The following is a 27,989-nucleotide window of genomic DNA, read 5'->3' as shown; positions in this document are numbered from 1 at the left end:
TTTACTATTAATGCCTTTTGTATACAATTATTTGAAGGGGTGTGTATAAGACTGTAAAACTAAGGGGACACCAATGTCCAGAAACAAATTCCTTGGCCAAATCAATCTGAGTCGATACCTCTTTATACGTGCCACTTACTGATCCAAAGATCTTTAGGGTATCTTTAGATAGAATCAAATCTAAAGTGTGACTGAAGTAGCAAGTATTGTTCTGGGTTAGGGTTTGGGTTAGGGTGGTGTGAGACTTTCCCTAAAAGCAACCTCAGTGCGTTGTTGACGTTGTTGACGTTGTTGTGCGAGGGTGCAACTGAGGGCAATGTTGGAGTGGGACTTTTGGCCTGGTGAGTGGACTGGATGACTGTGGAGACGTGGAGGTGGTGCGGTTTTGTCACTGCACACACCGGATGAGCGGGAAGTCAATCCCCCAAATTATGCATTTTCCCTTTTGCATAAACATGCATGCACATATGTGGGAATCATACATGCATATAAATCTCTATTTTGTTCCATAACTCAAGTCCTGTAAAATGATATGTTGATTTCCAGAAACCACATTTATCATAGTATTAGTGATATATTATGAAATTATACAGTTTACCGTTATATGATGGTTTGTGGCTCAACAAAATCCTGTAATAATTTTCCGACAACTCCCTAAAATCCCCTACCTTGGCTGTTTTCTGAAGGAGACATGAGATCTCTTATTTGGAGGGAAATGGCTGTTTTGGCATACTTGGTTTAAGCCCTCAACACCACATGTATGACCTACTTTATGCCTCTGCACTTTATTCTCGAGTTCCCTCCCCACAATAGAAGTTTGTGCACACAGGGGCTATAGATCAACATGCTGGCAGGAGGCGATACATGACACTTTACTGAATTTTTTACCGGCCCACGGGCAAACCTGCAGACGTGCAGTCGGCATTTTTGTTTTTGTCACTGTGGCCTGAACCTATGGTTTGACAAAATGCTACTGGAGTTCCCCGACTACAGATGACGTGTGTGTGTGTGTGTGTGTGTGTGTGTAAGAGGACGTCGATGTGTACGTGCATGCCGGTCTGTGCACTTCTGTATGGGAGTACCCTGGTGCTCCTGAGCACACACAAGTATGCACTCTCTCACAGCATATACAGTGCTACAGTGCTGGTTCCCATTTTAGTACAAACACAGATCTGCCCGTTTCAAGCGTTGCTCAGTTTCGTCCGCAAACTTTCAAAAACTGTGCAGAAGATGGACAAAAACAAAGGCGGCTCTGTATCTGAATTTAATGCTGAGCATGAATGAGCCTGAGAGGGAGGCCTGATTCTCACTTGAAAGCTGCTATGTTTTGGTGCTTCATTATTTGATCAATTTAACATTGGGGTATGTTGATGATGATGAGTTGTTGATGATGTTAATGATGATGATGCTGCTAATGATGATGATGTTGATGATGATGCTGATGATGATGATGAATTGATGATGTTGATCTGGCAAAGTCAGTCTGTCATTCTACTTACTCCATTGTTGTTTTAATTACCTGCCATCGCTGGGGATTTCACAAGTGAAAGAGCTACATAGGGAGCGAGAAGGAGAGGAAGAGTGAGGAGGAGAGGAAGAGTGAGAAGGAGAGGCGGGAGGTAAGAGATGGGAGAGACAGGGGGCGCTGTGGCGCAACTGGAGCGGTGGTAGCGTAGTGGCTAAGGAGCTGGGTGGCATGCAGTAGCCTGAGAAGTAATGGGTTTCCAGCTTCCACTGTTGTGCCGAGCAAGCCGAGGTGCTCTGGGGAGAGTGGCCCTTGTCATGTAATGGACATATGTAGTTCGACTTGGATTGAAGAGTCTGCTAAATGAATACATGTAAATGTGACTGGCTATTTCCGTGGCCTACTGGTTAGGGAATCCAACTTGTGACCGAAGGGTGGCCAGTTCAATCCCTGACTGATAGCAGAAATTGTGGGTGGGGGGAGGTAAAATGAGCTACATTAGGAAAAAGCTTTGCAGAACTCCGATCCCCCAATGTCCCAAACCCCCATTGAGATGCAGGGCAGTACAGTGGGGGCTGGCTACTGAGTGATTGAACAGCACTCTCCCACATCCACATCCACGGATGAGGTGCCCTTGAGCAAGGCACCTAACCCCCAACTGCTCCCTGGGCGTCAGTGTGAAGGCTGCCCACTATGTATGTGTGCTCCTAGTGTGCTCAGTGTGCACTGAGGGTGTGTGTGTGTATGTATGTGTTTGAATGGGTGTACACTGTGTGTGTGGGTGTGTTGTACACTATCCCCAGATGGGTAAAGGGCAGAGAACAAATTCTTTGTATAGGCAAGTATACTTGGCCAATAAACCGGATTGACGATTTACAGCACCTGTACCATATACGGGTCCAAGTGCCCATGGGGACCTGGATCCAAGTCTGACTCTGTCTCTCTCTCAGTCATGTCCTGTCAGTCTCTCTATGTTCTATCAAAAAGAGAAATAATCTACTTTAAAAAAAAGCGATGGGAGGGACAGGGGCAGTACCTGTGGGATGATGGTGATGCGGGAGCGGAGGTCGTGGAGGCCCAGCTGGGAGATGTTGACCCCGTCGATCTGGATCTCCCCCTGTGCCGACTCAATGATGCGGAAGAGGCCCAGGGTGAGCGAGGACTTGCCTGCTCCCGTGCGCCCAACTATGCCCACCTGGTCCACACACAAATCAGAGATCAGACAAACATGCAAACAGCCACTTCTCCTCTCTCACACACACACACTCTCACTCTCTCCAACACGCATACTCTCTCTCTCTCTCTCTTTCACACACACGCTCTCTCTCTCCAACACGCATACTCTCACACACACACACACACACACCTTCTCTCCGCCCTCGATGGTGACGGAGATGTTTCGGATGGCCAGCTCCAGGTCCTCTCTGTAGCGCAGGCCGAAGTCGCAGATCTCGATGTGTCCGACCGTGGGCCAGCCAGAGGGCAGCTTAGAACTCTCCAGCCTCCAGGACGCCTGTGGAGGGGAGCACACAGTCATGTGAGGAGGGGATAAGCACACCGGTCATTCACACCCACTACAGCTTAATGGTCTGGGTCAAGAACACAGTGAAAATGAAGGGGGGGGAAACACCAAAATCCATCAGTTAGCAAGCTAACTGGAGCTTGCACGGCAAGTCTGTTCCCTGTATTTTTAGACATTTTCAGACTCCGCAATGCGTGGTTAATCCACCATCATCATTCCTTCTGATCCCACAACAGTGGGTGGTTTCTCTAACCAACCATTCACTGGTCTTCGACCGACCCATGTGCCCTCTGGGTCTGTTTTACATTTGTGTTTTGTGTTTTCAATTTGTGCCACCATGACTGTTTACCAACTGCAACCCTATTTTATCCTTGTTGTGTTTTTTAACTTACTTTCTGAAAGTCAGTGAGATAAGTTTAGCTTATTCTCTCTAGTTTTTGCCAAGGGGAACTTTAGCACAGACAGATCTTCACTTACAAAATAAAAAAATAAACACACACACACACACAAACACAAGACGGTGGTTATCCATGAGTGCATTTGAGCGCCTTTGCGCTACGCTCAAGTGTCCATGTCTGACTGTACTTCTAGCCATAACAAAACCTCAGAGAAATTAAACAACATTTACTAGCGGTCTTTAAAAACAGTGACTGACACAACAAAGTGGAATTTTGCGCAACGCCTTCACACTTCAGCCTACCACCCACGCCAAAGCGTTCAGCTCCTCATCGTCCCATGCAAATCTCATGTACAGAAGATAACATGAATGTTTGTGTAATTACGATTTATGATACAAATGTATGTTATGTTTATACTATGCTTTTATAAATCATTCATCCGCAGGCTGTGCAGAATTTGAGAGTGGTTAACAAGGGTGCCTGTCTACACATGACGGACAAGCCCTGCTGTCAACACACCTCTACCATAAATTAACTTGAACCATGTCCTGACATTACATGTACTCACCTCACCTCACGTCAACTACAACACTAACTGTAACTTCTAGAGTATTTGTTCAGCGCACCTTCTGCACAGTGCGAAAAGACAGTTTGTGGACAGAAAGATGCAGTGGAAATATAGCTGGACAGCAGTAGAGTTGACACGGAGGAGAGACCTCACACTTGAGTGTCATCCCTGTGTCCCAAAACCGTACTACTGTATTCCAGCATCCTCTACAGATCTACTCTGGGGGAATAGGAGGGTTTGCTGTTTTGCATAAAGGTTAAGGAGCAGGACAGCTTTAGGCTGAGCCCCTCAGATTGGCAGCCGCCGAGAGACAGCGTGACGTGCCGCGTGCCTCTGTTTAGGGTAGCCCTTCTGATGCAGGGGGGCTGGACGCCAGGTCCAATCAGGCGAAGGGACCAGCTAGCGTGCGGAGCCACATGCCAGAGCCCGGGAGCTGCATCCCGGCCTGGATACAGAGGTGGAGTTGGAGTCCAGGCTTGTGCAGGACACGCGGAGCTTGTGGAATCCAGGCTGCGGTGGCAGCGGGAGTGTGAAAGGCTGTGTGCGGGAGATGGATGGCCCTGTAGCTGGAGAGGCGCACGCCACCGCAGAGGGGAATTTAGGCTAATCACAGCTTGCTGACTTCACTGGAACAGTGGGACATCCCGCTCTCTCCCCCCCACCGCACCTCCTCCATCCTTTCTCTCCCTTTCTTTCTCCACCTCCGGCCACTTTTTCTCCTGTCCATCCACCCCTTTTCCCCGCCTATCTGTCTACATAGTGTCTCCGCTAAACACAGTCTCTCTTTACAGTACTCCCATCTGCTCTGTACACACACACACACACAGACACGCAGACACACAGACACACACAGACACACACATGCAGACACACACACACAGACACACACACACACACGGCTCATCACATTTGCCCTCCTTTTCCTCTCAGTCAATGGTCCTGATCATTTAGAGAGGGAAACTGTGTTGTCAAAGCTCAGACTACAGATATATATTATTATTGATACTATGAAGGACAATTCAACTGCAGCCATCTCAGACTGACCGACCAACTGACCTCCTTCTCTGTGTCTCCATACTCCTTCACCTTCTCCACCGCCACAATGTTGGTCTCCAACTCCGAGGACATCCGCACCAGCCAGTTCAGAGAAGCGGTGACCTGAGAGAGAGAGAGAGAGAGAGAGAGAGAGAGAGAGAGAGAGAGAGAGAGAGAGAGAGAGAGAGAGAGAGAGAGAGAGAGAGAGAGAGAGAGAGAGAGAGAAGAATATGAAGCAATGAGACCAGAGCATGGATGAGCTAAACAGATGAAGAAAGAATACAGGAGACAAAGAGTGAGATCTAGCCAACATGATCTTTCCTTCCTCTCACCAGCTATAGTGTGACATATAGTGTGACATTTTGAAAGGCAGGATTCTTTCTAACCATATCGATGACTATATTTCTTATTCATTTTGCTATATTTCCATTGCTTTATTATATATATATATATATATTTCATTTTTTTTTCATGGAAAACTACGACATGCTGGGCTTAAAAGCATCATAGGCCTATTCATGGGTTTCATCAGGTCCCTTTCCACAGATGTAGCACCTTAAGCACCTTAATTATCAATGCAGACTGCATGGTGCTTGATTAATACACCTGTGGAAAGGGACCTGATGAAACCCATGAATAGGCATACTGTATATTTTCCAACCTTAACCTCCCCAGCCCACACCTGAATTCAGGCATAGTGCCTTAACGCTTTAAGCCCTGGACATGTCTTCGTCACCCCAAATGTTTGACCGGTAAAGTGGATCAAAACACCCAAACTGACCTGCAGGGCATAGGAGATGGCCAGACCCATGAGCCCAGGACTCAGGCTATTTCTGGCCATCACGGCGAAGAGTGCGGCGAACACCACAATGCAGTTCCCCACGAACTCCAGTCTGACGGCCAGCCACCTACCGCAGGAAGCACAACACATACTGATGAGATAAAAACGGACCCAAGAATAGCCATTGCAACACCACTAAGAGCAGTGTGGAGGCGGGAGACAACACCGGGGTAATTAAACACTGGAGCCTGGACCTTTCTGCACCGTCGGCGGACAACGGGAGATGGACCTTATGCAAGGGAAATGCACTCCTTAGGTCCTCTGGAATAACTGTTTGCTTAACTCATAAACAAAGCATGCCCTGCCCTACCTCACCAGACATACCAGAGGAAGCTGCTTCAGTCATTTCCTCTAAAAGAACTGGCTACTTTAATAGGCTTACAAAGACATTGTTAAATACATTTGCAATGTACTTCTCAAGCTGTTTGATGCTGTGTTGTTATCATTCTTTGGCAAATGTATATTTTCTAGTCATGACAATGGTTACTTTGACTTCCTATTTCTCCTTATGATTCCTTATGAATGTGTCTCCTACGTCCAGACTGTCTTGAGGCCATTTAAACTAAACTTTCAATGGACATTCCAGATATTAGCCTTTTGACTATTTCAGTTTTTCAAGGTGAAGTTCTCTAGAGGTGAAAATGATCATTAGATGGCGTTGTGTATTAGCCGTCAAAGTAGTTGGGGGTTAACTGGAGAAGCCGGGTTTACTGTGTGTATATACTGGACGCTGCCAGCTCGATGAAAACCGGGTAACTGTTATCGTTTGTGTGTTCATGCCGTGCTAACAGAGATAAGAATGCGTGGACAAGCGTACCGATTGGCCACAATGCCGGGGTAGTAGGCCTTCTGGTTGTGGTCCACACGGCTGTCACTCTCGCGGATGAAGCGCTGCTGTTCGCCGAAGGCCCGGATGACGCTGGTGCCCAGCAGCGTCTCGTTAAAGTGCGTGTAGACGGGTGAGCGGCTCACCGACTCCAAGCGCTTCAGCTGCCGCGAGGAGGCCACATAGAAACGCTGCGGAGTCAAATGAGGGATGCTTGGTGTGGTCTCTACTATCTCACCTCATACAACAGGAGGTCTATATCCAAGTCTGTGATATTTAATCTCACATCAAAAAAAATCACAGAAGAATTTATTGGAAGATTAAGCTGTCCCAAAATGAAAACTGTCCCAATGCAACCAAGTACAACTGAATTGTGCTACTATTTCTTAACAATACTGTATCAACATTGTGACCTCTTGTATTGGGTTTAAATCATTTACTGATGTGTACACTCACCCTGGGATTCTGTGCACCGGTGTTATTCTTTACATTACATTAAACTAATTTAATAAAACTCGGCACTACAGTCAAAAGCATTACATCATTACAAATAAAACATTACAAATCTGCAGCAAATTGCACAAATGCACAAAGGAAACGTGTGGATGCTGCCCAACCTGAACAAAGAAGTAGAGGAGACCCAGGGGTGGGATGATGATGGCCACGAACGGCGTGGCGAAGAGAATGATGGCGCAGGAGCTGAGCACGTTGAACATGGAGCCCAGGAACATCTTGATGATGCTGGGGATGACCGAGTCGATGGTGTCCGTCTCCTTGGCAAAGCGGTTGACCAGGTTCCCGCTGGGCGTGCGCTCGAAGAAGGACATGGGGGAGCGCAGCACGTTGTAGAGCATGGTCTCGTGAAGGTAGCGCGACGCTAGCACACCTCCAATGGACACGGACACAGAGTAGAGGAACACTGCCACACCTGGGGGGAAATGAAGGTGGAGAGAAACGACAGAGAGGAGGGAACAGAGACGGTGTTAAGGAAGGTATGAAGCCAGATACCTACATGAGGCAACTCACTCTTTCCCTTGTCGTCTCAAAGGTTGAGGTTAGCTTAACTTTGTTGCACAACATCTTGCAACACCAATACATATCACAACAACAACCATGGGCGGATTATGAACTTCTGTATATGTGGGAGGGGGGGTTTGGGGGTCCTCCCCCAGAATTTTTTTAATTTGTTTGATGTGATTTCCTGTATTCTGGTGCATTTTGGGGATGGCCAATACTAAATTCAATCAGATGCATAGCCTACATCCTGATTTGTTGATATTGAGGCAATGATTTCATGAAAAAGCTTGGGCTTCAGGGCCCCCTGACCCCTTGGGCCCCTGGGCCTGGGCCCGGTAGGCCCGTGCAGTAATCCATCCCTGACAACAACAGAATTAATGTTGACAATGAGGGCCCAACCAGGCTTGCTGCTCCTCAGAAAAACAGTCGCTCCAATGCACCACAGTTTATGGTTTAACCAAAGTCAATGATAGGCCCCGAGCCTGAACCACTGCTCACCGTTGTCGTGCAGCCCTACAGCGTTATCTACGTCTCGGGTTTGACTGACGCTTATCTTAATTACCTGGTTGCAGTGTGGTTTTAGGTTTGCTCCTTGGAACCACCAAGGCTCACAGAGTCAAGTCAGTCTCTAGCAGTATCTAAAAACATTCTTCCACAACAGCGAGCTTGAACACGTTGTCAGCAGGCCCTAACACTCTGCAGTTGCACTACACTGTTATGTAAGAGAGTCTGTTTGCATAAATATATGTGTGATGGTATGGATGGAGCATACATTCGACCACCGAGGTTTGAAATTTTGACCTTTTCCACCAACAGGGGCCCGGTTGTGTATTGGTTCACGCTCTTGATGTTGAAATGTTCGGGCATTTTGACCAAAAATACATCAGTTTAAAACAGCAAGTATAAGTACGTATAAGTATATATACTCTTTTGATCCCGTGAGGGAAATTTGGTCTCTGCATTTATCCCAATCTATGAACTAGTGAAACACACTCAGCACACAGTGAACACACAGTGAGGTAAAGAACACACCAATCCCGACGCAGTGAGCTGCCTGCTACAGCGGCGCTCAGGGAGCAGTGAGGGGTTAGGTGCCTTGCTCAAGGGCACTTCAGCCGTTCCTACTGGTCGGGGTTCAAACTGGCAACCTTCCGGTTACAAGTCCGAAGTGCTAACCAGTAGGCCACGGCTACCCAACAAAAGTTGGTTTGGCGCTGGCACCATAAAATACTTAAATAAAACATTTTTTTCTGAGAATCGGCATGGGTGAGACATTCTACGGTTTAGTTATGTACACAACACCCACCGTTGATGTCGTTGATGGTTCAAAACTTGTGGAAATGCAACAAAAACTTGTTATGATTGAATGATGTTGAAACTCAGATGACCTAAACATTGAGCTTCTCCCACATAGACCTATGACTTGCTGCTAGACCTACTGTGTGCCTGAGCCTGCCAATACTGGCCAATGAGTGGACTGCATCACAATCTACAGTATGTCCGCCAGTGAGATGAAGCAGGACTGACCCTGGGAGAGGCCCAGTGCTCCGTACACCCCCAGGCGCATGTTGCGATTGGGCTGCGTGCCGTTGATGACGGGGTCATCCGTCCAGAGGCTGAGCCAGTAGTTGGAGCCCAGAGAGGCCAGGTGGTGCACGAAGAAGAGGAAGACGCTGGTCAGCGATAGGCACACTCCGATGGCCTTCATGTACTCCCAGAAAACGGCAAGCTTCACCTGTAAGAGAGAGAGAAAAAGAGAGAGAGAGACACGCAGAGACACGATGCGTCACAAGAAGGCTCAAACAAAGTCAACATAATACTTCCTCTAAAGACAACAGTGTTAGCCACACTCGCTTGTTTTTCATGACGAGCACAAGGCACTTAGGATGTTCCAGAGTAACCCTTGTTCTAGCACTGTCCAAACCGCTAACCGACGACTTGTAAAGTAACGAGTTACTCCCGCACCCGGCCGGTGTTGGCTTTGTCCGCCTCCGTCAGCTTGGCAGCCTCGGGGGACCTGAAATTCTTCTTGGCCCCCTCTCCAGCACTCTCGGCCTTCAGCAGGGACTTGGCCGAGCCCGCAGCGGTCAGCGTGCTCTGGCTCTGTCTGCAGATGGACACACGGACACACACTTATGCTCCAGATTTATGGCGAGGCGTCACAGCTAGAGGTTATCACTTTCAGATTGCAATTTATCCCTCTGTTTCAATCGCTCTTTGTGGTTTTTGAAATCATATTGAATTGAGTTTACAAGAGACATATGACTGTGTTTATTTTTAATTGTATTCTCGAGAGGAAGCAATCCCTTTTCAAAAGAGACAATTTAGACAGGGACACCTGTTGACCTTCAGCATTGTGCTTAAACATTTTATCACACACAACCGTTTGATATGATTCTCTGAAGTCTGATAACTGCGACACTTGATTCTATCCAAACTTAAATGTGTTACCTAAAAGTATACACAGTTAAGAACAAAATTATTCCTACCCCTGGCAAATATTGATGTAATGTTGATTTTCTCTTGACCAATATGTTTGTTCTGACTGAAAATGACACTGCCACATGCAGTGGGTATGAATAATTTTGTTCTTAACTGTATCAGTACTCAATTGTGCTATCTAAATAAATCGAAATACTTTACACTGAGCAATCTATGTATTTTTCTACCTACTTAGTAGACAATCACAGTGAAAAACATTGCACACTCAAATTTGAATAGAGGCAGTGATCGCTCACCCCAACAAGGTCACAGGACCTCCATTTTCCAGGCCTTTCCGAGGGGCAGAGTCTGTTGGGAGATCAGAGTGTTGGTGAGACAAATCGAAGGAAAGCCACACCCCACCATGCCACGATGCCATCCCCACCCCCAAACATCCCCCATCTAGGGCTGTGCAATTAATCAAATTCTCATTTTATTTTCAACTGACATTGTTTTATTATTATTATTATTATTATTATTATTATTAACACCAGAGGGATGTTTCCAAAGTCACTGGGTAATCGTGTTAAATGACCAAAATAATCGTGATCATGAATTTGTCCGTAATTGAGCAGCCCCACAAGCATCGCCACTCTCATCAGCACTGCATGGTGCAGGTGCACTTCAGTCTCAGCTTGGAGAAACTGGACTAGAAGGGCACTTTTATCAACCATCAAGTCTTGTCACATCAAAGCAACAAAAAGCAAAGTCACCGTAGACGACTGGAGGAGATCAAAGCACACTACAACAGGCCTTTGACCAAACCAAAGAGTTGACTCTGCGCCTTTGAGACGTGTGAAGTGACTCTTGAGTTGTCTTTGACACAACTTGGGCAGATAGAGCAGATCAGATAGTCCACTACCACCAGCAAGGCCCAAACCCATGAATATCTAACTGGCCATGGTCCCTGGTTATCGGTGGCATCTGACTGGTCACACTGAAGCTAATGCCTATTTGCAGAATCTTCACATCCATGGTGTTCAATATATGGATGTAATCATAATCCATGAATTATGGAGTTGATGTTGCAGCACATTGGGCCAGAGGGTGTGGACACACACATTAGTCAGGGATGACCACTGACGGGGACACCACTGACGACTGATGGGTCTACCACAGTTAGGGGGAAGGCGGTGGTCTGAATCCTATTTCAACATTTCCCCAATCGCATCCCATGGGTGTGAATTCCTTGGTTTGGTTACAATCTATGCTACCAGTCAAAAGGCTGAGCACGCCTCCTCAACATGAGGTTTTAAACTGTTGTTTACACAGGCATTGGCCACACAACAGACACTTACATAAGAGCTTAAAAGCAACCCATTTCATCTCCAATTGAGTGACAATCCCTGGGGGTTCAAACTCAATGGACTAGGAGACAGATTGCCAAACCCTGTTGTTTGAACACACTGGGGTAACACTTCACAGAGAGAGACAGAACTTCATTTGGTAAAATCTGGCTTCTGTGGTCAATATTGACTACCCTCTTAAACTTTATTAGTCTGTCACAGCTAAACCATCTGGACCCAACGCTTTAAAAGCCTCTGAGTGAAAGGCTGGTTGTCCATGCCAAGTTCAGCTCAATTATTCAGATGTACAAACTATTCAAGTATACAAGCTTGCTCTCAGACATTTGACTGGTAATGTGTAACAATGAAAAAAAATTAAATCAAGTAATTTCACATCTATTTATATGAATAAATCTACACAATTTATTTTCCCCTTGTGTTGAGTTCTCAGCACGGCTCAAGTGTGAGGGTGAGGAAATGGATTGGGGAAAAGGTCTTGCTTCAACCTCGGGCCTTCGGAACCTTGAGGTGGAGCTCTTTGGAAACACAATCTACCATGTGTACCATAATAATTACTCTCTCTGCAAGTCTGCACAACCAGATGCTCAAGAAAGCTCTTTTACCATTTCTGTAACACATGCGTTTGAATTTGTATGCCAAAATCAAATAATAGGCCTATGTCAATACACTTCAGGAATGGCAGTACAGTCTTGCAGACAGCTACTTATTATTGGGGCGTTGGATTTTCTCTTTTCTCCCTTTTTGGCCCTGACAGCCCAGTGTTCCAACTCCATCAGTGGCCCCAGGCATCAGGGCTTAGCAGGCCATCAACGACTGCACCAACTGGGCCACAAAACATAAACAAGTCTCTCCAGCAGCCATGCAAGTCGTGCAGACGCATTATGGCGCCATATGTGGCTTAGGGATCTAACACCCTTTCAAACCTTTATCTCCCCCCATATCCTCATCCTCCTCCTCCTCCTCCTCCTCTTCTGCTGAACAGCAAGTAGAAGACAAAAAGAAGGACAAAAACAAAAAGAGGACAAAAGAAATGGAAACACATGAACATAAAGGCAAAACATCAAACAAGACCACATGATAGTAACAGAGGGCGGGCGGGAAGGAAGACACAGGCGGGGCTGGAGGTGATGCTGCCCGAGTTGAGTGTGAAACAGGCTTAAATGGTTGAACAGAAGCAGACCAAGCAGCGGATCAAAAGGAAGACAAAGACTGTGAGTGTGATGGAACGCCCTGACGGAATGTGTGTGTGGGTGTTGGGGGGGGGCTCTGACCACCTTTCTTCATGTTTCACTGCCTGGTGTGTGTAATGTATGAGAGCATGTGTTGATCTTTTTCAAATGTAAAAAAAAAAAAAATCCTTTCAAACCTGCGACTTAAAAGTTATTAACTCAACAATGGTCATCTTTCAGAGAAGGCCTGGTGAACCCCCCTGATACATGTCCACATATCTATGCTTTTATTTGCTACTATTACTGTTTGGTTTTGTTTATGTAAAGCATATTAAATGACCTCTTTGTATGAAATGCGCTATATAAATAAACTTGACTTGACTTGACACCGGGCTCATTCAAGCAAAGATACAGCTCAACTAGAAAACCATTACACAGCCAAAGCTTCCCTTGAAAAGAAAACTCATAGGGTTCCAACTGCATCTGCTGTTTGTCCTCCCAGGGAGGTGAGGCCCATTCTCACACAGCTGTCTGGGGGGCCTGGCCACACTGCTGCAATTATTCATTCCGTATGACTGGGCTGGAGTCAATCTCATGAACTCTACGCCAGTGGCGGCCCAGGACTCTATAATCACTGAACCTGAGCGGTCCCACCAGCAGAGCCAGAACTGAGGACGAGAGAGAGTGCCTTGCTGCCTGGGGGTAGCCCAACCTGCTCCTGTTGAAGCCCAGCAATGGAGGCAGCCCATTTTTCACTGCTCTAAAACTTCCTACTAAAGTCAGTGTCCTTTTTCCAGTCATTTTGAGGCTTAAAATACTATGAATAAATAAATAAATTAATTAATAAATAAACGTTTTTAGAAGTAGAGACCCTGTTCTATACTTGTGGGAAGCATAATCATGATGCCCTGAGCCACAATAGTTATTTCAACTACATTTTTGACAAAATTCATCATACACTGACCACAATGAGGCAATATCATATCATACTACAAATTACTTTCTCAAAGACAACTTCCGTTAAAGGGACACCAGGCAACGTTTTTGTGTTAATTAATCATCTTCGTAAGTCGGTATATGATTAAATGACTCATTACGGGGCGAATGAAGGCTCTCTCGCCCGCCCCTACTGCCTGTAGGAAGAATATCCCACTTGCAAGTTCGGTGTATCCTACCCGCCGACCGAAGCAGGATCAGTTTACAGCACAGAGGCAGGCTAGAGATTGTTGCAACCGTGTGTATAATGGCAGAGCCGGCGAAGAAGCAGCGAAAACCCTTGACGGAAGACACAAAGAAAAGGAAAAGAGCTTCAGACCGAGCGAGGGGGAGTTTCGTAGAGAAAAAGCATCAGGCTTGCCTGGTGTCCCTTTAAACCCTATTTTCTTTCTTTCTTTCTTTCTGATCTAAGGTAACTTGCATAATCTCCCAAAAGTATTCCACAGAGTAATCAATATATGTTGACCTCTTAGAAACTAAACACTAAGTTGAAACTTATCTAAGTTCTTGTGTAGACTAATTTACAGGAACCATGTGAAATATAAAACACCAGAGTACGTTACATGCAGATTTATGCTATTGAGGACCTAGACTAGAAATGCAAACTGACAATATACAGAAATCTTGGCCACGCACAGATTGGCCACAAGGGGGCTTCAGCAGCAAATGAAACAGTCACATTAGTGAACTGTTATACTGTAGTTAGTTACCCAAAAAGACACATGGCTTTAAGAGGACAACTACTAGGAGTCTCTGTAATGAAATTGCAATGCTCTGATGTTCAAATGGATCCACAATTTACACTATGCAACAATCTGCCACTTCCTGAGATATGTTTTTCATGAGCCTCTATTTGTATCATCTTCAAACTAATTTGGATGGACTACGGTCATGTGGAAGACTGATAAACACACCCGTCATTCCCACTGGCCATCCAGCGCTATGCACTATACTGTTCAGTGGTCCGGGTAGGAACGCCCCGCAAAAAGATAAATAATCAAAGAGCAACAGCGCAAAAAGAGTGCTTATTAACCACCTGGGACTGCGAGTGGCATTTCCAAGGCTTTTGGTTGCTTTCAGGTCGGTACCTTGCTAGATGTAGATCAAAACTCCCATAATGCTTCAGTAAGCGTTCAAATGTGCATGGTGCATGTGTGTGCTGTACATCAATAGGCCGATAACCCTCACATCGCTCACCATGCAAAACAGATGGTGTGTTGAGATATACCCAGATAAGGGCAGCTTAACAAACCAAATGCCTTATCACTGGGGTCAGAACATGACAACACCCCTCACAGTCATCTGAACACAATATATACACGACGGAACGACACAAGGGATGATGGGGAAAATGAAATGTAAAAGCATGTAAGGACAGAAGCAAGCAGGCAGTATCTACGGCTTTGAGGGGTCACCCGTTTCATCTTCGGTCTGTTCGGCGTTGGCGTAGGTGTGGACAAAGTCGGCGAAGGCCCCCTGTCGGCCCAGCAGCTCCGTGTAGGAGCCAGCCTCCGTGATCTCGCCGTCCACCATCACGAGGATGAGGTCGACCTGGGGCAGGAAGCTCAGCCCATGGGTCACCAAAACACGCGTCTGTGGATGGACACAGAGAAGAACGGAATGGAGCAATGAGAATGGTATGAAATGAGTCCCTGAAAGAATTAGCAGTGAATTCTGAAGTGGATTTGAAGTGAATTTGAAGTGAACGGGTCCATTAAGGCTGCCAGTTTTCCGGTCGTTGTGTTCCTTAAACGTCTGTATATAAATTCATACAATCACAACAATTACTAACGACATGACCGCTGTATTTCTGAAGTATTTCTGATATTGCTTGGCATGTTAATATGTTGCTGATTGGATCATTAACGGCCACAGCAACGAAGTGAAATTACTGAAGGAAATGCTGGTATATTATTGGTCATTATTGCTGGTATATTATGGGGGTCCGCAACAAGGGCTTGCGGTTTGTAGGGCTATGTAGGCATTTGTTAGCAAAGCCTATATACTACTGCAACAACTTGCTGCATTAGCCTCAAAATGTATTATTATTATTACTATTTTCTTCTCTATTATTGTGTTAACCATTAACCCCCTACAAGAACGCCATATGGCAACAGTGGCAAGGAAAAACTCCCATATTCCTGTTCTTGTCTTACTTTTCCAGTGTTCCCACAATGCAATGTAAAGTAGTCTGAGTTACTAAAGATAGCCATGGGTTTATTTTATGCAACAGTCTTGTTCAGGCGTCTTTAGATAATCTGACTATTAGTCAAGATTTTAAATTAATGACTAAGGGTCTGTCAGCTACGAACTCTGTTTTGGAGGCCTAGCAAGATAGCAACACAGAACGGCGTTGCCAGGATACCAGAAAGCAGAATAACGTAATGTTCGACTGCATCTTTCAGCTCACAATTAGATAGAATTTTGGACATTGAAGGCAGCATGAAAGATACATCTACGCTGCCTTAAAAAGGTGTCTTAGAAGGCAGCATTTTATAGAAATATTTGATTCGGGCATGCCTCCATGCACCCGAATGCTATCTTAAAAGGCAGCATTTTCCCCGTTTCGGACACAGCCTGTTACCAGTATGTTTATGCAACTGCCTCCAGTAGTCTTCATTTCAATTTAATTAAGACCTTTTTTTCCCAAGAAGTGTTCAGTCACGATCATCATTAATAACAATGTAGTAGAACTGGACTGAATATGCGACTGCAGTCAACCTTACCCTCCCCTGGAGCAGGCCCTGAGGACCGATGACCTTTTCGAAGATGTGCTTTCCCACGTGGGCGTCCACGGCCGACAGAGGGTCATCCAGCAGGTAGACGGCACAGTCACAGTACACTGCCCGAGCCAGGCTCACCCGCTGCTTCTGACCACCTGACAGATTAACACCCTACAGACCAAACACATACCAAACAAACACAGAGTTGGTTTAAAGGTGGGGTAAATAAAACATCAAAATAACAATACAAAACAATACAAAAATATAATATTTCACAAACAACCTTCAAAGTTTTCGTGACTCAAGTCAACATTACAGTCTGTGGTGACACAACAGATAGATGGAAGATGTCCTCACAAACAGTGACAGTCAGCTTCAGCCACCCATTGACAAAAAAATAACCATTCATTGAGGAATGCACTAAGCCTGGTCCCAGAGGCTACTAAAGGGCATTTAATTATAGGTCTGGGCCACCGTCTGGTGACCGAGGCTACGGCCAGTGACTCATCACTGCCACAACGGATCTCCAAATCTGCTGACTAGGCTAGACGCCCAGGGGATTAACGGTGTTCTCCGTGTGCCAGTGTGGGTGAGCTGTCCTATCCGCTCGGCTAGGCTGGCTCCATAACTTACAATCTATTGTGCCATCCCCAGAGCACTAGGCAGTCAAAGACTAGACGGCTCAGTGAATTTTTCAAAATCACAAAAACCTCAGGGGCTTGTACAGAGCATTGGATAAACCGCTTCACAACAAGTTGTGGATCAAAAGAACTTCAGTGGTGGACTGGTTGGGACCCAAGTGTAATGTTAAATTATGATATAGACATTATGATGACTGTTTTGCAGTTTTTGCTAGCTGTGCTGATTGTTACATTCGCATCCCAGAAACTGTACTTAGCATGCTACCACCATGTATGAGGTACCCATAATGGTGGGGGTGCTGGGTTATACCTTCTCTCCGATCTCAGTGGCATCTCCTCCAGGCAGGATCTCCAGGTCGGGCAGGAGGGCACAGGAATCCACCACCCGCTGGTACCACATGTCCTTTTTCTCATGCCCGAAGACGATGTTGTCTCGCAGGGTGGCATTCTGGATCCAGGCCTGCTGGGGCACGTAGGCCACTGAGCCCTGAGGGAGGAGGGAAAACTCTTGGCACAGCGTGGTATATGGAGACTCCATGTTCAAGTGCAACTCAACTTGTGCTATTACATGAAGGCTGTAGCTGTGGCTGTGGCTGTAATTTTTGCCTTAACTTTATAATCATTTTGGAAATAGAATTGGGGATGAACATACATGATGGCAAGGTTATGTAAGCTTGCCTTAATGTTCACTTTCAGAGTCAGAGTGATATTCTAGAGCATCTGTCCGAGGGGTATGGGTAAGTGCTTACTGCTTTAGTCTTACGCCAGACAAACACTGCTTTTTATACCCAGTCATGTACAATATAGCAACTACACTACACGTTTCAATTGGATGTGACTGCTGTGCTCACACTGTACTTTCAACTGCTCACACTGCAAGACAAATGACAAAAAAATCGGACATGCTATGCATGCTAGGCATGCTGTGACGTACAATTCTGACATCGGACCGGAGCTGGAATGCTGATTGTGACGTTTTCTAAATCGGACATCGTGAGCCTGTTCAAACTACACGACAGATCGGACAGGACTTTGGCCCCATTAAAAAGTTTGTTGAACCGGCAATATTCTGGGCTAAATTACATCACAATCACACATGCTTGGTATTATACTTCCCTTCTTACCTTGATGCTGACGGACCCTTCCTGTTTGTGCATCTCCCCCAGCAGAGCAGAGAGCAGCGATGACTTCCCACAGCCCACATGACCCACCACCGCCACCAGGGAGCCTTCTGGGATATGCACGTTAATCCTGCACAAGGAGAGACAGAGGGGCAGAGCAGCCTGAGACAAGGGCAACGAGAGGGTTGAGGGGGGCGGGCAGGGGGAGGGCATCACCCACCATCACCACCACCACCACCACCACCAGCAGAAGCAGCAAAGTGGGTAAATAGGGGGCAGGAGTGAGGCACGGGAAAAGGGTTAGAGAAGAACCAAATCATCATCATATGGCCCGTCTTCAAGAGTTACGTGGTGACACGGTCACTGTCAGTCAATGTCAGGTGTATACACATTGTTCATAAAAGTATTTACAGGTCGCTAAAAAATTTAAGTGAATATGTCATGTAAATGTAAAATGTAAATCAGGTTTATAGGCCAAGTATACTGCCATGCCATGGGCCAGCAGTTCACTGTGGAAGCAACAGTCAGGAACACATATTTTAAAGATGGAGGGTTGTAATAAACTAGTGCAGTGCCCATTCAATCATGCCAAACATGTTTTTGGTAGCATAAGTGACATGTCGCTCTGTCTGCCACTTGTTGTCTTGCTGTGTGGCATTCTGAAACGTTGTTAAATTCGGGGCTATTAGCCTATCGCTCGTTTCAATTTGGGACCTTGCAGTCGGAACTGTCTTTTGTTTATTCAAAGTCTCAAGTCCAAAGTAGCCTGGGCTATTTGAAGAGTTTTTGTTAGCGTGTTGTTGCAATATCAGGAATCATTTTAGGCAAGCAAACTGCATACAGGGAATCTTTATTGTTGACTTCAGACATGATAATCATCCAAACATCTTGCATCTGGACTCATGCTGTGCCCTGATTCAGTGCTGCCAAAACTCCACTTACCCTCTCTGTCTCTGGTCCTGCGCTGTGTAAGAGAGGGAGTGGCTACAGTAGAGCGGAGAAACCCAACGTGTGCTTCTTTTACCGATATATTTAACAATATCTTTTGCATTACTTATCCAAACAACGTCAAACTTGGCACTGCACTTACTCGTGCCCGTAGCAAAACACCCGTCAAGTGTGAAATCAATTGGACTAGAGGTTCGACCGATATGTGAGCCTACAGTGCTGTTTGAGAGGGGGAGTGGATACAGTAGAGGGGAAAAAGCCAATGTGTGCTTCTTTTACCGATATATTTAACGATATCTCTTGTATTACTTATCCAAACAACGTCAAACTTGGCACTATACTTACTTGTGCCCATTACAAGACACCGGTCATGTTTGAAATCAATTGGAGGAACTGTTTGAGAGATATGCGAATAACAGACAGACAAACAAACAGACAGACGTTTGTGTAATTTGTAGATAGAAAGATAAAACGGGACAGCAGTTCTGTATCTCACATCAGGTTATGATCACTGTTCGTTAAGTAAGAGGGCTTTTATATTCTGCGACATAATTCTGATATAAAAATCTGCCACATTTTATGGCTGCCAACTAGCGGTCTCAATTCTCGCACCTCATCGGCTCAGGCAAGATGTGATCAACCTTCCAGTGAGGATTACAAACAACCACAAAGCAAACCACAGCCACGTGTTGCTGTCTGGACGATACACTGAAGATGAAGCCCACACAGATCCAAACCAAAAATTAGGAGTCTGACCTTGTTTGCTTTGGCAGTGTCAGCGGCCTTTGTTTATTCTATATATCATTGTTCTTGTGAATAGGAATTACACTGTAAAACTTAATTACTATAACAGAAGTTTACACTCCAAGTTGGATTAACCCAAACAAACAGACAGACAGACAGAGCCACATTAGATTGATGTTTTCAAATGAAGAGGTCAGCCATGGTCCTTACCTCTTCAAAGCGGGGTCATCCCCTTTGGACCAGCTGAAAGAACCATCCACAATACTGATGCTGTCTGGAGCTAGAGAGGGAGAGAGGGAGAGAGAGTGAGTGAGCAGCACCCTCAAGAGCCTCTCTCAGTCATGAAACAATGACTGTCACTATTTCATCCACTCTCTCAGGCCGTTTAGAGGTGCCTTACTGAGGAAAACATTGTGTTGTTCTAACACTTTGAAGCACTTTCAAGCAAGTAAATATTTCATGTTTCCAGGTGGGCACTTAGAATGTCAAAGAGCAAAGCAAGTCAGCAAACACCAAGACATGTTTCCGGTCGTTTTTCTTTCTTCTGAAGAGTAATCATTCACAAGACCTTTAATTAGGTTTAATTATATTCTGGTGCTTTCCAGTCCCCATGTACTAAAAAGGGAATAAATGACCTGTTGCACCAAGAGCATATTGACTGGTGCAAACACTTTTGATGGATTGCACAGTGATTAGTCACTCCTAGCATACATAACATCATTATTTTCACAGCACTCTCAAGATAACATCCAACAAACATTACAAACATACTCAAATTTCCATTCCTAATACCCTTACTGGTCAGATAGTGACTCCCTTGTAGTAGGCTAACTGTGGGGTTCAAGTGAGTTATCTGCCTCCATGTATAAATGAGGCCCTACTTATAACCACTAGAATATGGCAATGGCTCACACACTAAAACTGTGTGGAAGAAACATAAACATGTTTTTGAGATACAAAGACACAACAACCCTGGTTTTATATGGCCCATCATTATATGATGTTGAAGGGAGGAGCTTCTGTATGGTCGACTACAGTAAAAATAGGTTTGTGACAACAAAGCAGTGGACAGCCAGGTGCCCAGGGAGCAGTTGGGGGTTAGGTGCCATGCTCAAGGGCACTTCAGCTGTGGGTGTTGAAGGAGGGGAGAGCACTGTTCAATCACTCACCCCATAATTTCCCCTTCAATCAGGGGATCGCACCAGCGACCTTTCAGCCACAAGTCTGATTTCCTAGCCTTTAGGGAATACCAAATCTTTTAACTGCAATGGCCTGTGTCATGCTCAAAGCCATGGTAATCTCAGTTCTTCCAGGTGATGGTGAACATTTCATCTCAAATCAGCATCCTTCACAGAAAGAAATATTTAGCCAACCACACTGTGCCCAACATTCTACAACCTCTGATTCGGAATCGAGAAAACCAACAGCTCCACCCAAAAGTTTCCTCCTCTCTGCTTTCCAAAACAAAATGACAAATCAAGGACGACTTTGCTTTACCAGGCCATCAATAACTCCCGCTGCCAAGCAAACTGTGTTTGTTTGTCGTCTTCGTTCACATAAACAGCCCAATTGTGGCATGGCAAAACTACAGCTGGGTCATTCCACGTCAATTCAACCAGGGCCCACGCACTTAGGTCTCAAAAAATTCTGAAAAAATTACCAGGTGTACCTATGTTACCTAGGAGACACACTGTAAAATTACTCTTATGTAAGATCAATACTTTCCAAGATACAGCCAGTTTTACAGGGGGAGGGGGTGTCGATTTTGTTCGGCCTCTTTTTTTTGTCAAAGTTCACAAGCCCACAGCGCAAGAACTAAACCATGTAGGAGGATCAAATTTTGCATGCTGGTACATAAATAGGAATAGTATGTAGCAAAATCGTCACGTTTGGTCTGGATAATCCTGCATGGTCATAGCTGTCCCTCAAAGTTGATACAAATTTTATTGGAGTTTTTGGCTGGGCTCTGTTTAAGCCTTCAGAAGACATATTTGTACTCAACATAGGCTCTTGATTTATTTTCCTTACTGAGATAAGTAGAAACACTCTCACAAAAAACAATGAACAGAAAATAAATCATTTCAGGGTCTGAACAGCAGACCTTACAAGTCTAAAAAATAATTTTGGTTCTCATTTTCAGAGCACCTAAACACCTTGTGGGAATATACAAAGATTTTTTAAATATTTTTTTCTTTATTCTCCATGATCTTTTCTTTTTAAAAACACCAATTTGACTTGTCTTATGCAAATCTTTCTTTTTCACTATCCACCCTGAACATGGGCAAAATGCACCATTGACATCAATATGTTTTGTATAGAGCTACCACAGGTTACTCTATACAACCACAGGTGGCAGTGTGGTGACTCTATATAAAACATATTGATGTCAATGGGGCATTTTGCCCATGTTCAGGGTGGAAAATAAAAAAGAAAGATTTGCATAAGACAAGTCAAATTGGTGTTTTCAAAAAGAAGAAAAACCTATTTAAAAAATCTTTGTATATTCCCACAAGGTGTTTGGGTGCTCTGAAAATGATAACCAAAATGATTTTTCAGACTTGTGAGGTCTGCTGTTCAGACCCTGAAGGGATTTATTTTCTGTTCCTTGTTTTTTGTGAGAGTGTTTCTACTTATCTCAGTAAGAAAAATAAATCAACAGCCTATGTTGAGTACAAATATGTCTTCTGAAGGCTTAAACAGAGCCCAGCCAAAAACTCCAATAAAATTTGTATCAACTTTGAGGGACAGCTATGACCATGCAGGATTATACAGACCAAACGTGACGATTTTGCTACATACTATTCCTATTTATGTACCAGCATGCACAATTTGAGCCTCCTACATGGTTTAGTTCTTGCGCTGTGGGCTTGTGAACTTTGACAAAAAAAAAGAGGCCGAGCAAAATCGACACCCCCTCCCCCTATAAAACTGGCTGTATCTTGGAAAGTATTGATCTTACATAAGAGTAATTTTACAGTGTGTCTCCTGGGTAACATAGGTACACCTGGTAATTTTTTCAGATTTTTTTGAGACCTAAGTGCGTGGGCCCTGGTTGAACTGACGTGGAATGACCCAGCTCTATAGCACTCATATTGTTGGGGGGGGCTCCACCACAGACATGACAGTGACAGGACAGGGGAAGAGGTGACTTACATCCAGTGATGGCTTTGCGATCCACGCTGTCCTCGTCCAGCTCCTCGTGGGACAGGAAGACTCGCAGGCGCTTCATGGACACGCTGGCCTTGGGGTCGACATCAGGGACGGACACCAACCAACCAGCCGATCACCACCACGGGGGCAGGAGAGAACACACAGTCCAAACAAGACAGGGAACACCAAATGAGCCACCATAAATATAGGAAAACATACAGAAAAGGTTTTACAGGGATTTTGGAGATGACAGATGTGGTGATTGTAATTACTGCTAGTGCTCTATGGCAGAGGGCAGTGGTGACTCACCAGTTGCCATTTCATCACAACTTCACAAAATGACTAAGTTTCAGACTATTTCTGGTTTAGGAAACTACAATTTTCAGGAAAAATGGGGTTTTGGCTTGTCCCATTAGGGGAAGCCACTGCGATTCAATCAATGCCGTAAACATATCAGTTATCACCCCAGGAAAGATTTACTAAATCAAATTACAGGAGAAAAAGGGAGTTTAAATCTAAATCTGTTATTACAATATTTTAAAACTGTTTTTAATGATAGTGATAGTTGATGTTTTTCTAAACAGACAGTGGCCTTCCACTATCAGCCAACATTTTCTGAGTAAGAACATCACTGGCTGAGGAACTTAGATGAGATTAGTCTTGCTTCTTGGCACTATCAACCTTTTTCTAACCCAAAAGGCACTTCTTACCAGAAAAAGCCCACAAGAGAACATTAAGCACTTTCAACAGACCTATAAGGAACTTTTCCCTTACAGAACTTTTTCCTGACCTGTCGGTCAGCTACAATCAGACAGAACAAGGAAAAGAGAGGCAGAGACAGACAGAGAGAAAGAGTGATAAAGATAGCAAGAAAGAGAAAGAGAGACAGACAGAAAGAGAGAGACAGAGAGAGGAGGTCATGCGACTGACCTGGACCATGCTGCTGATGACCATGGGCAGCATGTTGAGAGGGAAACGCAGGATGTTGAACAGCGCCAGGGAGACAAAGGCCTTTTGAGCATCCAGCACGTTGTTATCGTCCACAAGCACGTACACGGCGAAAGTGGACAGGGCCACCTACAGAGGAAGAAGACACACAGGAAATACAAATACACTGTTTTGAGTGCCATCAAGTTGTGAAGGACACAAACCCTTTGTGTTTTCGGATTATTTCTGGAAGTCATATTCAGCACAAACTTCAACATGTGAAATGCCCTCTTGTGCGGTTCATATTATGTATATTGTTCAAAAACCCAGCTAAGCAGCCGCAATTTAAAGACAAGAATATATATACAAACGAGTCTCTCTGGAGGACACCAAATGAAATCATATCACTAATTACAGATATGTAGAGTAAAGATACTAGGCAATCAGAGGCTTGCAAAGGAGTGGAGTGAATTCAAATCACAGGTTTGACTTTGATTTGTTTCCCACTTTGAAGTGGTTTCCACTTTCATGGAACAGCATATAATACATCATCATGGCAATGAACTAGTATACACACACACCAAAAGTCCCTAGCTTCTGAATGTGGAGTGTGTGTTCTCACCAGGAAGGGAGCGCAGACCCAGGTGAAGGTGGACACAGCGCCCAGATAAGCGATCTTCTTGAGCACGCGCAGCTCGCTCTCTCTGATAGCCGTCACCTTGTCCCTGAAGGCCAGCTCCCAGGCATAGAGCTTGAGCACCTTGATGCCGTTCAGAACCTCGTTCATCAGCTTGATGCGCCCGTCTTTGTTTTTCATCTGAGCCACCTGGGGGGGGGGGGGGGGGGGGGGGGGGGGTTATAGTGGTTAAGGAGCTGGGCTAGCAATTAGTAACCTGAAAAGTTGTGGGTTCAATTCCCAACTTCTACCGTTGTGCCCTTGAGCAAGGCACTTAACACCAAGCTGCTCCGGAGACAATGACTCTTATAATATAATTGACATATGTAAGTCACTTTTGATAGAAGTGTCTGGTAAATGAATACATGTAAATAAATATAAATGTAAACTAGCCAAATCACAACACTATCAGTGGGTCAAGAACAGAAGGTATTAGCTAATAATTAGAGAGGTAGCTAATTTTTAAACATAGCTCTAACATGCTAGCTACTGCAAAACAACATCAGTATTAGTCACTTACAGTTTCTGGTACATCTGGTCAAGTTAAATGATGGTTTAGAGGACTAGACTAGTTTAAGGAAATAGTATCAGATGGCATTTCCCTTCCAGGAAATTCAGTCTGGAGGTAGGCTTAATCATTTCAAACCTAAGTCCCAAAGACAAACCCGTCTTTGAAACTGATCACAGAAACAAACAAAAACACAGCCTGACTAAAATGAGCTTTTTGTGAGTAGCCAGACCTGGTAGGCTTTGGTCTTCATGGCGATGACAGCATTAATTGGCACCATAAGCACCATCACAGCAACACCAGCCAGAACAGATGGTCCAAGATTCTAGGAAGAAAAGAACAGTGTGTTTGATTAAGGAGGATCACAAAGTCTTTTGAAACAGTTGTAGCGTCTAGGGGTCCATCACTGATGGCTGACTATCACCACAATAACTTTATCACTTTCACAGGAGTAGTCTCAGCCAAGACTCTACTATACACAGGAATTTACTGTGTAAGCCTTGGTTGTACTGGTTTGCTGAGTTCATGCTTGTGTTGTGTTGTACACCTACCAGTATAGATGTATGCACACACACGCGCACACACACACACACACACACACACACACACACACACACACACACACACACACCTTTCTGTTTCCACATCCTCTGTAATGCTCTGGGTGTGTCCATGTGTGTGGTTTGCATACCACTCACCTGCCAGAGGAAGTAGAGGGCAAGTACCACTTGCAAAGGGGCTGACCAGACCATGTTGATGTAAGTAATGAGCTCCATGAAGCGTTGGGCATCCACAGACATCAGGTTCACGATCTCCCCCACTGTGGATGTCCGCCGTGCCGCGTTGGTGATGACCAGGGCCTGAAGCAGACAAGCCAATCATAGCGGAGTCATCTGAGACGTCTGGATGGTAGCGCTTTGATTGTGTTGTGGGCATTAGGTGGGGATCACATTGGCCAGCGGCAAGCACTGCCGAACCATAGAGAACAATAGGAAACCTGCCGCTTGCCACTGGTCAGTGTGATCCACGCCTTACAGAGCTTAAAAGCAATGAGTCTGGGCAATGTGAGTGAATGATAGATGTTGAATGACGGAAATTGATAAATTAGGAATTAATAATAATTTACAACTTAAGTGCATCCATACACAGGCACTCACACACAGATAGTTCATCTACAGGTGGCAAATATTTGTTTTGAGCATATGTTATGAAAAATCTGCTTTTAGTGGCAAACACCATGCAGAAAACCATGCCTGACATTTCATGGATGAGATGGCAAAGTCATTCCTGTGTTTACAATGCACACAAAAGAACCTACATTATTGACCTGTCAAACACACTGTGCAGTAATAAGCCAGCGTCATGGTAACCAACAGGTGTGCTGTCCTCACCTTCCTGTAGACGGCGCCGATGATGGCGGTGCGGAGCCGCATGCCCGTGACAAAGCACACGTGGAAGTAGCGCTGCAGGATGAGCGTCTGCACGCAGGAGCACACAAACAGCAGTGCCGTGTAGAAGTAGCCTTGCCAGGAAGGGGCGCTGGTGTCGTTCACAAACTGAATCAGCTGCCTACGAGAGGGCAAGAGGAGGAAGAGGGAATTAAAACATGAGGGGGTTCCATCATGAAGGGGCGTGAGCTGAGCACTTGTGTCTTTGCCTTTGGATCATATCTGAGAATCTCATCGAATAGTTTCACTCTTTCAAGTCCCCTCACATGGAGCACTTAGCACTGTAAAAGAATTCACATGCTTTTTCATGGTAAAACCAGTCAAGCAAGAAGCCAGAATTACCGCTCCTTAGTCACGCCACAGGTCACAGGTTCCAAGGATGCACACATACTAATGACTATTGACACATATCATGTAAGTCTCTGTGAGGCAAGTTGCTTTACAGAAGAACCTGATAACCTGAGAACCTGATATATAAAAGTTCATGTAAGAATGGCTCAATCTGCCATTGATTTAGTACAAATGACAGTATGGTATGGTTTCAGCTTAGTTTTAATGGTGATTAGGGTGTGTCTTATTCTGCAAGCTAAGGGGAAACCACTATGCAAAATTCCTGCTGTGTGCCAAACTCAACTAGGACAAGAGTACTCCAACGTTCAGGTGGCACTTAACCCACACTCACACTTACTCTCAGCTGTCTGAGTTCCACTAAACACATTTCATTCTTGCTTCTGAGGGCAACGCGCTGAACCACTGTACAACTGCTAAAGTATACTATAGTATCCGTCGCAATCTGTCTGGAACAAGGGGGGGGGCTGTGCAAATTGAGAGTGGGGTCCACTCTCACAACAGTGGGGTTCACGCTCACAACATTGCACTATTGTTTTACCAAACGAGCAGCCAAGCATTACACATGCAACTAAGCAGACATCCACCAGACGTTCCCTTTTAATACTATCTTATGAATGTTCACTGCTACCAATTCAAGGTTTCTTATCTAGGATAACAGACTTTGTATACCAAAGTGGAAGGCCATATTAAAAATGCAGCGCTGACACCATTCACGATCATCATGAACCACTAAAACATTCCCTCTGTGTCTCCTTGTAGTGTGTCCACTTCACACCGCCACCATGACACTCAACAGCGAAGCTCGAAGAGAGTTTGTATATTTTCACTTACAGCAGGCAATAGCTGACCGATATGGAACTCAGTAATGCTACAGGAACAGAGAGCCCATTAATCCAAAGCGCCAATCACTGTTGATCAGTTTAATGTTTAATTTATTTGTGCAGTATTACATGCTAATACTGAACTAATGAGGCATCCTAACACTACATTCCCACTTTATCCCTCTCCTTCTCTGGAACAATCACCCTTAGTCCCTCTAATACATTCTGGCACACCCACTCAATCCAGTTCACTGCATTTAGCTGATGCTCTTATCCATAACGACTTGCAGTGAACCAACTACGGGG

At 45.0% G+C, this 27,989-nt stretch overlaps 1 protein-coding gene across 2 annotated transcripts in view; it reads right to left on the bottom strand.

The window, feature by feature from the left end:
- abcc1 (ATP-binding cassette, sub-family C (CFTR/MRP), member 1) overlaps positions 1 to 27,989 on the bottom strand; it is a 35,532-nt gene that overhangs the window by 3,443 nt on the left and 4,100 nt on the right. For both annotated transcript variants that reach the window (XM_042085058.1, XM_042085059.1), the window contains exons 9-28: positions 26,455 to 26,632; positions 25,762 to 25,923; positions 25,296 to 25,388; positions 24,502 to 24,705; positions 23,883 to 24,029; positions 22,956 to 23,043; positions 20,013 to 20,082; positions 18,114 to 18,240; positions 17,300 to 17,476; positions 16,352 to 16,519; positions 15,041 to 15,218; positions 10,411 to 10,462; positions 9,638 to 9,779; positions 9,200 to 9,407; positions 7,273 to 7,583; positions 6,647 to 6,846; positions 5,770 to 5,896; positions 5,010 to 5,111; positions 2,832 to 2,978; positions 2,502 to 2,660 (exon numbers count right to left, since the gene is read on the bottom strand). In XM_042085058.1, the coding sequence (XP_041940992.1) occupies positions 2,502 to 2,660; positions 2,832 to 2,978; positions 5,010 to 5,111; positions 5,770 to 5,896; positions 6,647 to 6,846; positions 7,273 to 7,583; positions 9,200 to 9,407; positions 9,638 to 9,779; positions 10,411 to 10,462; positions 15,041 to 15,218; positions 16,352 to 16,519; positions 17,300 to 17,476; positions 18,114 to 18,240; positions 20,013 to 20,082; positions 22,956 to 23,043; positions 23,883 to 24,029; positions 24,502 to 24,705; positions 25,296 to 25,388; positions 25,762 to 25,923; positions 26,455 to 26,632 (3,040 nt within the window). The remainder of the gene's footprint in view (positions 1 to 2,501; positions 2,661 to 2,831; positions 2,979 to 5,009; positions 5,112 to 5,769; positions 5,897 to 6,646; positions 6,847 to 7,272; positions 7,584 to 9,199; positions 9,408 to 9,637; positions 9,780 to 10,410; positions 10,463 to 15,040; positions 15,219 to 16,351; positions 16,520 to 17,299; positions 17,477 to 18,113; positions 18,241 to 20,012; positions 20,083 to 22,955; positions 23,044 to 23,882; positions 24,030 to 24,501; positions 24,706 to 25,295; positions 25,389 to 25,761; positions 25,924 to 26,454; positions 26,633 to 27,989) is intronic.

This window comes from Alosa sapidissima, chromosome 3, assembly GCF_018492685.1.
Source record: "Alosa sapidissima isolate fAloSap1 chromosome 3, fAloSap1.pri, whole genome shotgun sequence".
NCBI lineage: Eukaryota > Metazoa > Chordata > Actinopteri > Clupeiformes > Clupeidae > Alosa > Alosa sapidissima.
The sequence above is the reverse complement of the archived record's forward strand: the minus strand, read 5'-3'. Positions and strand labels throughout refer to the sequence as shown.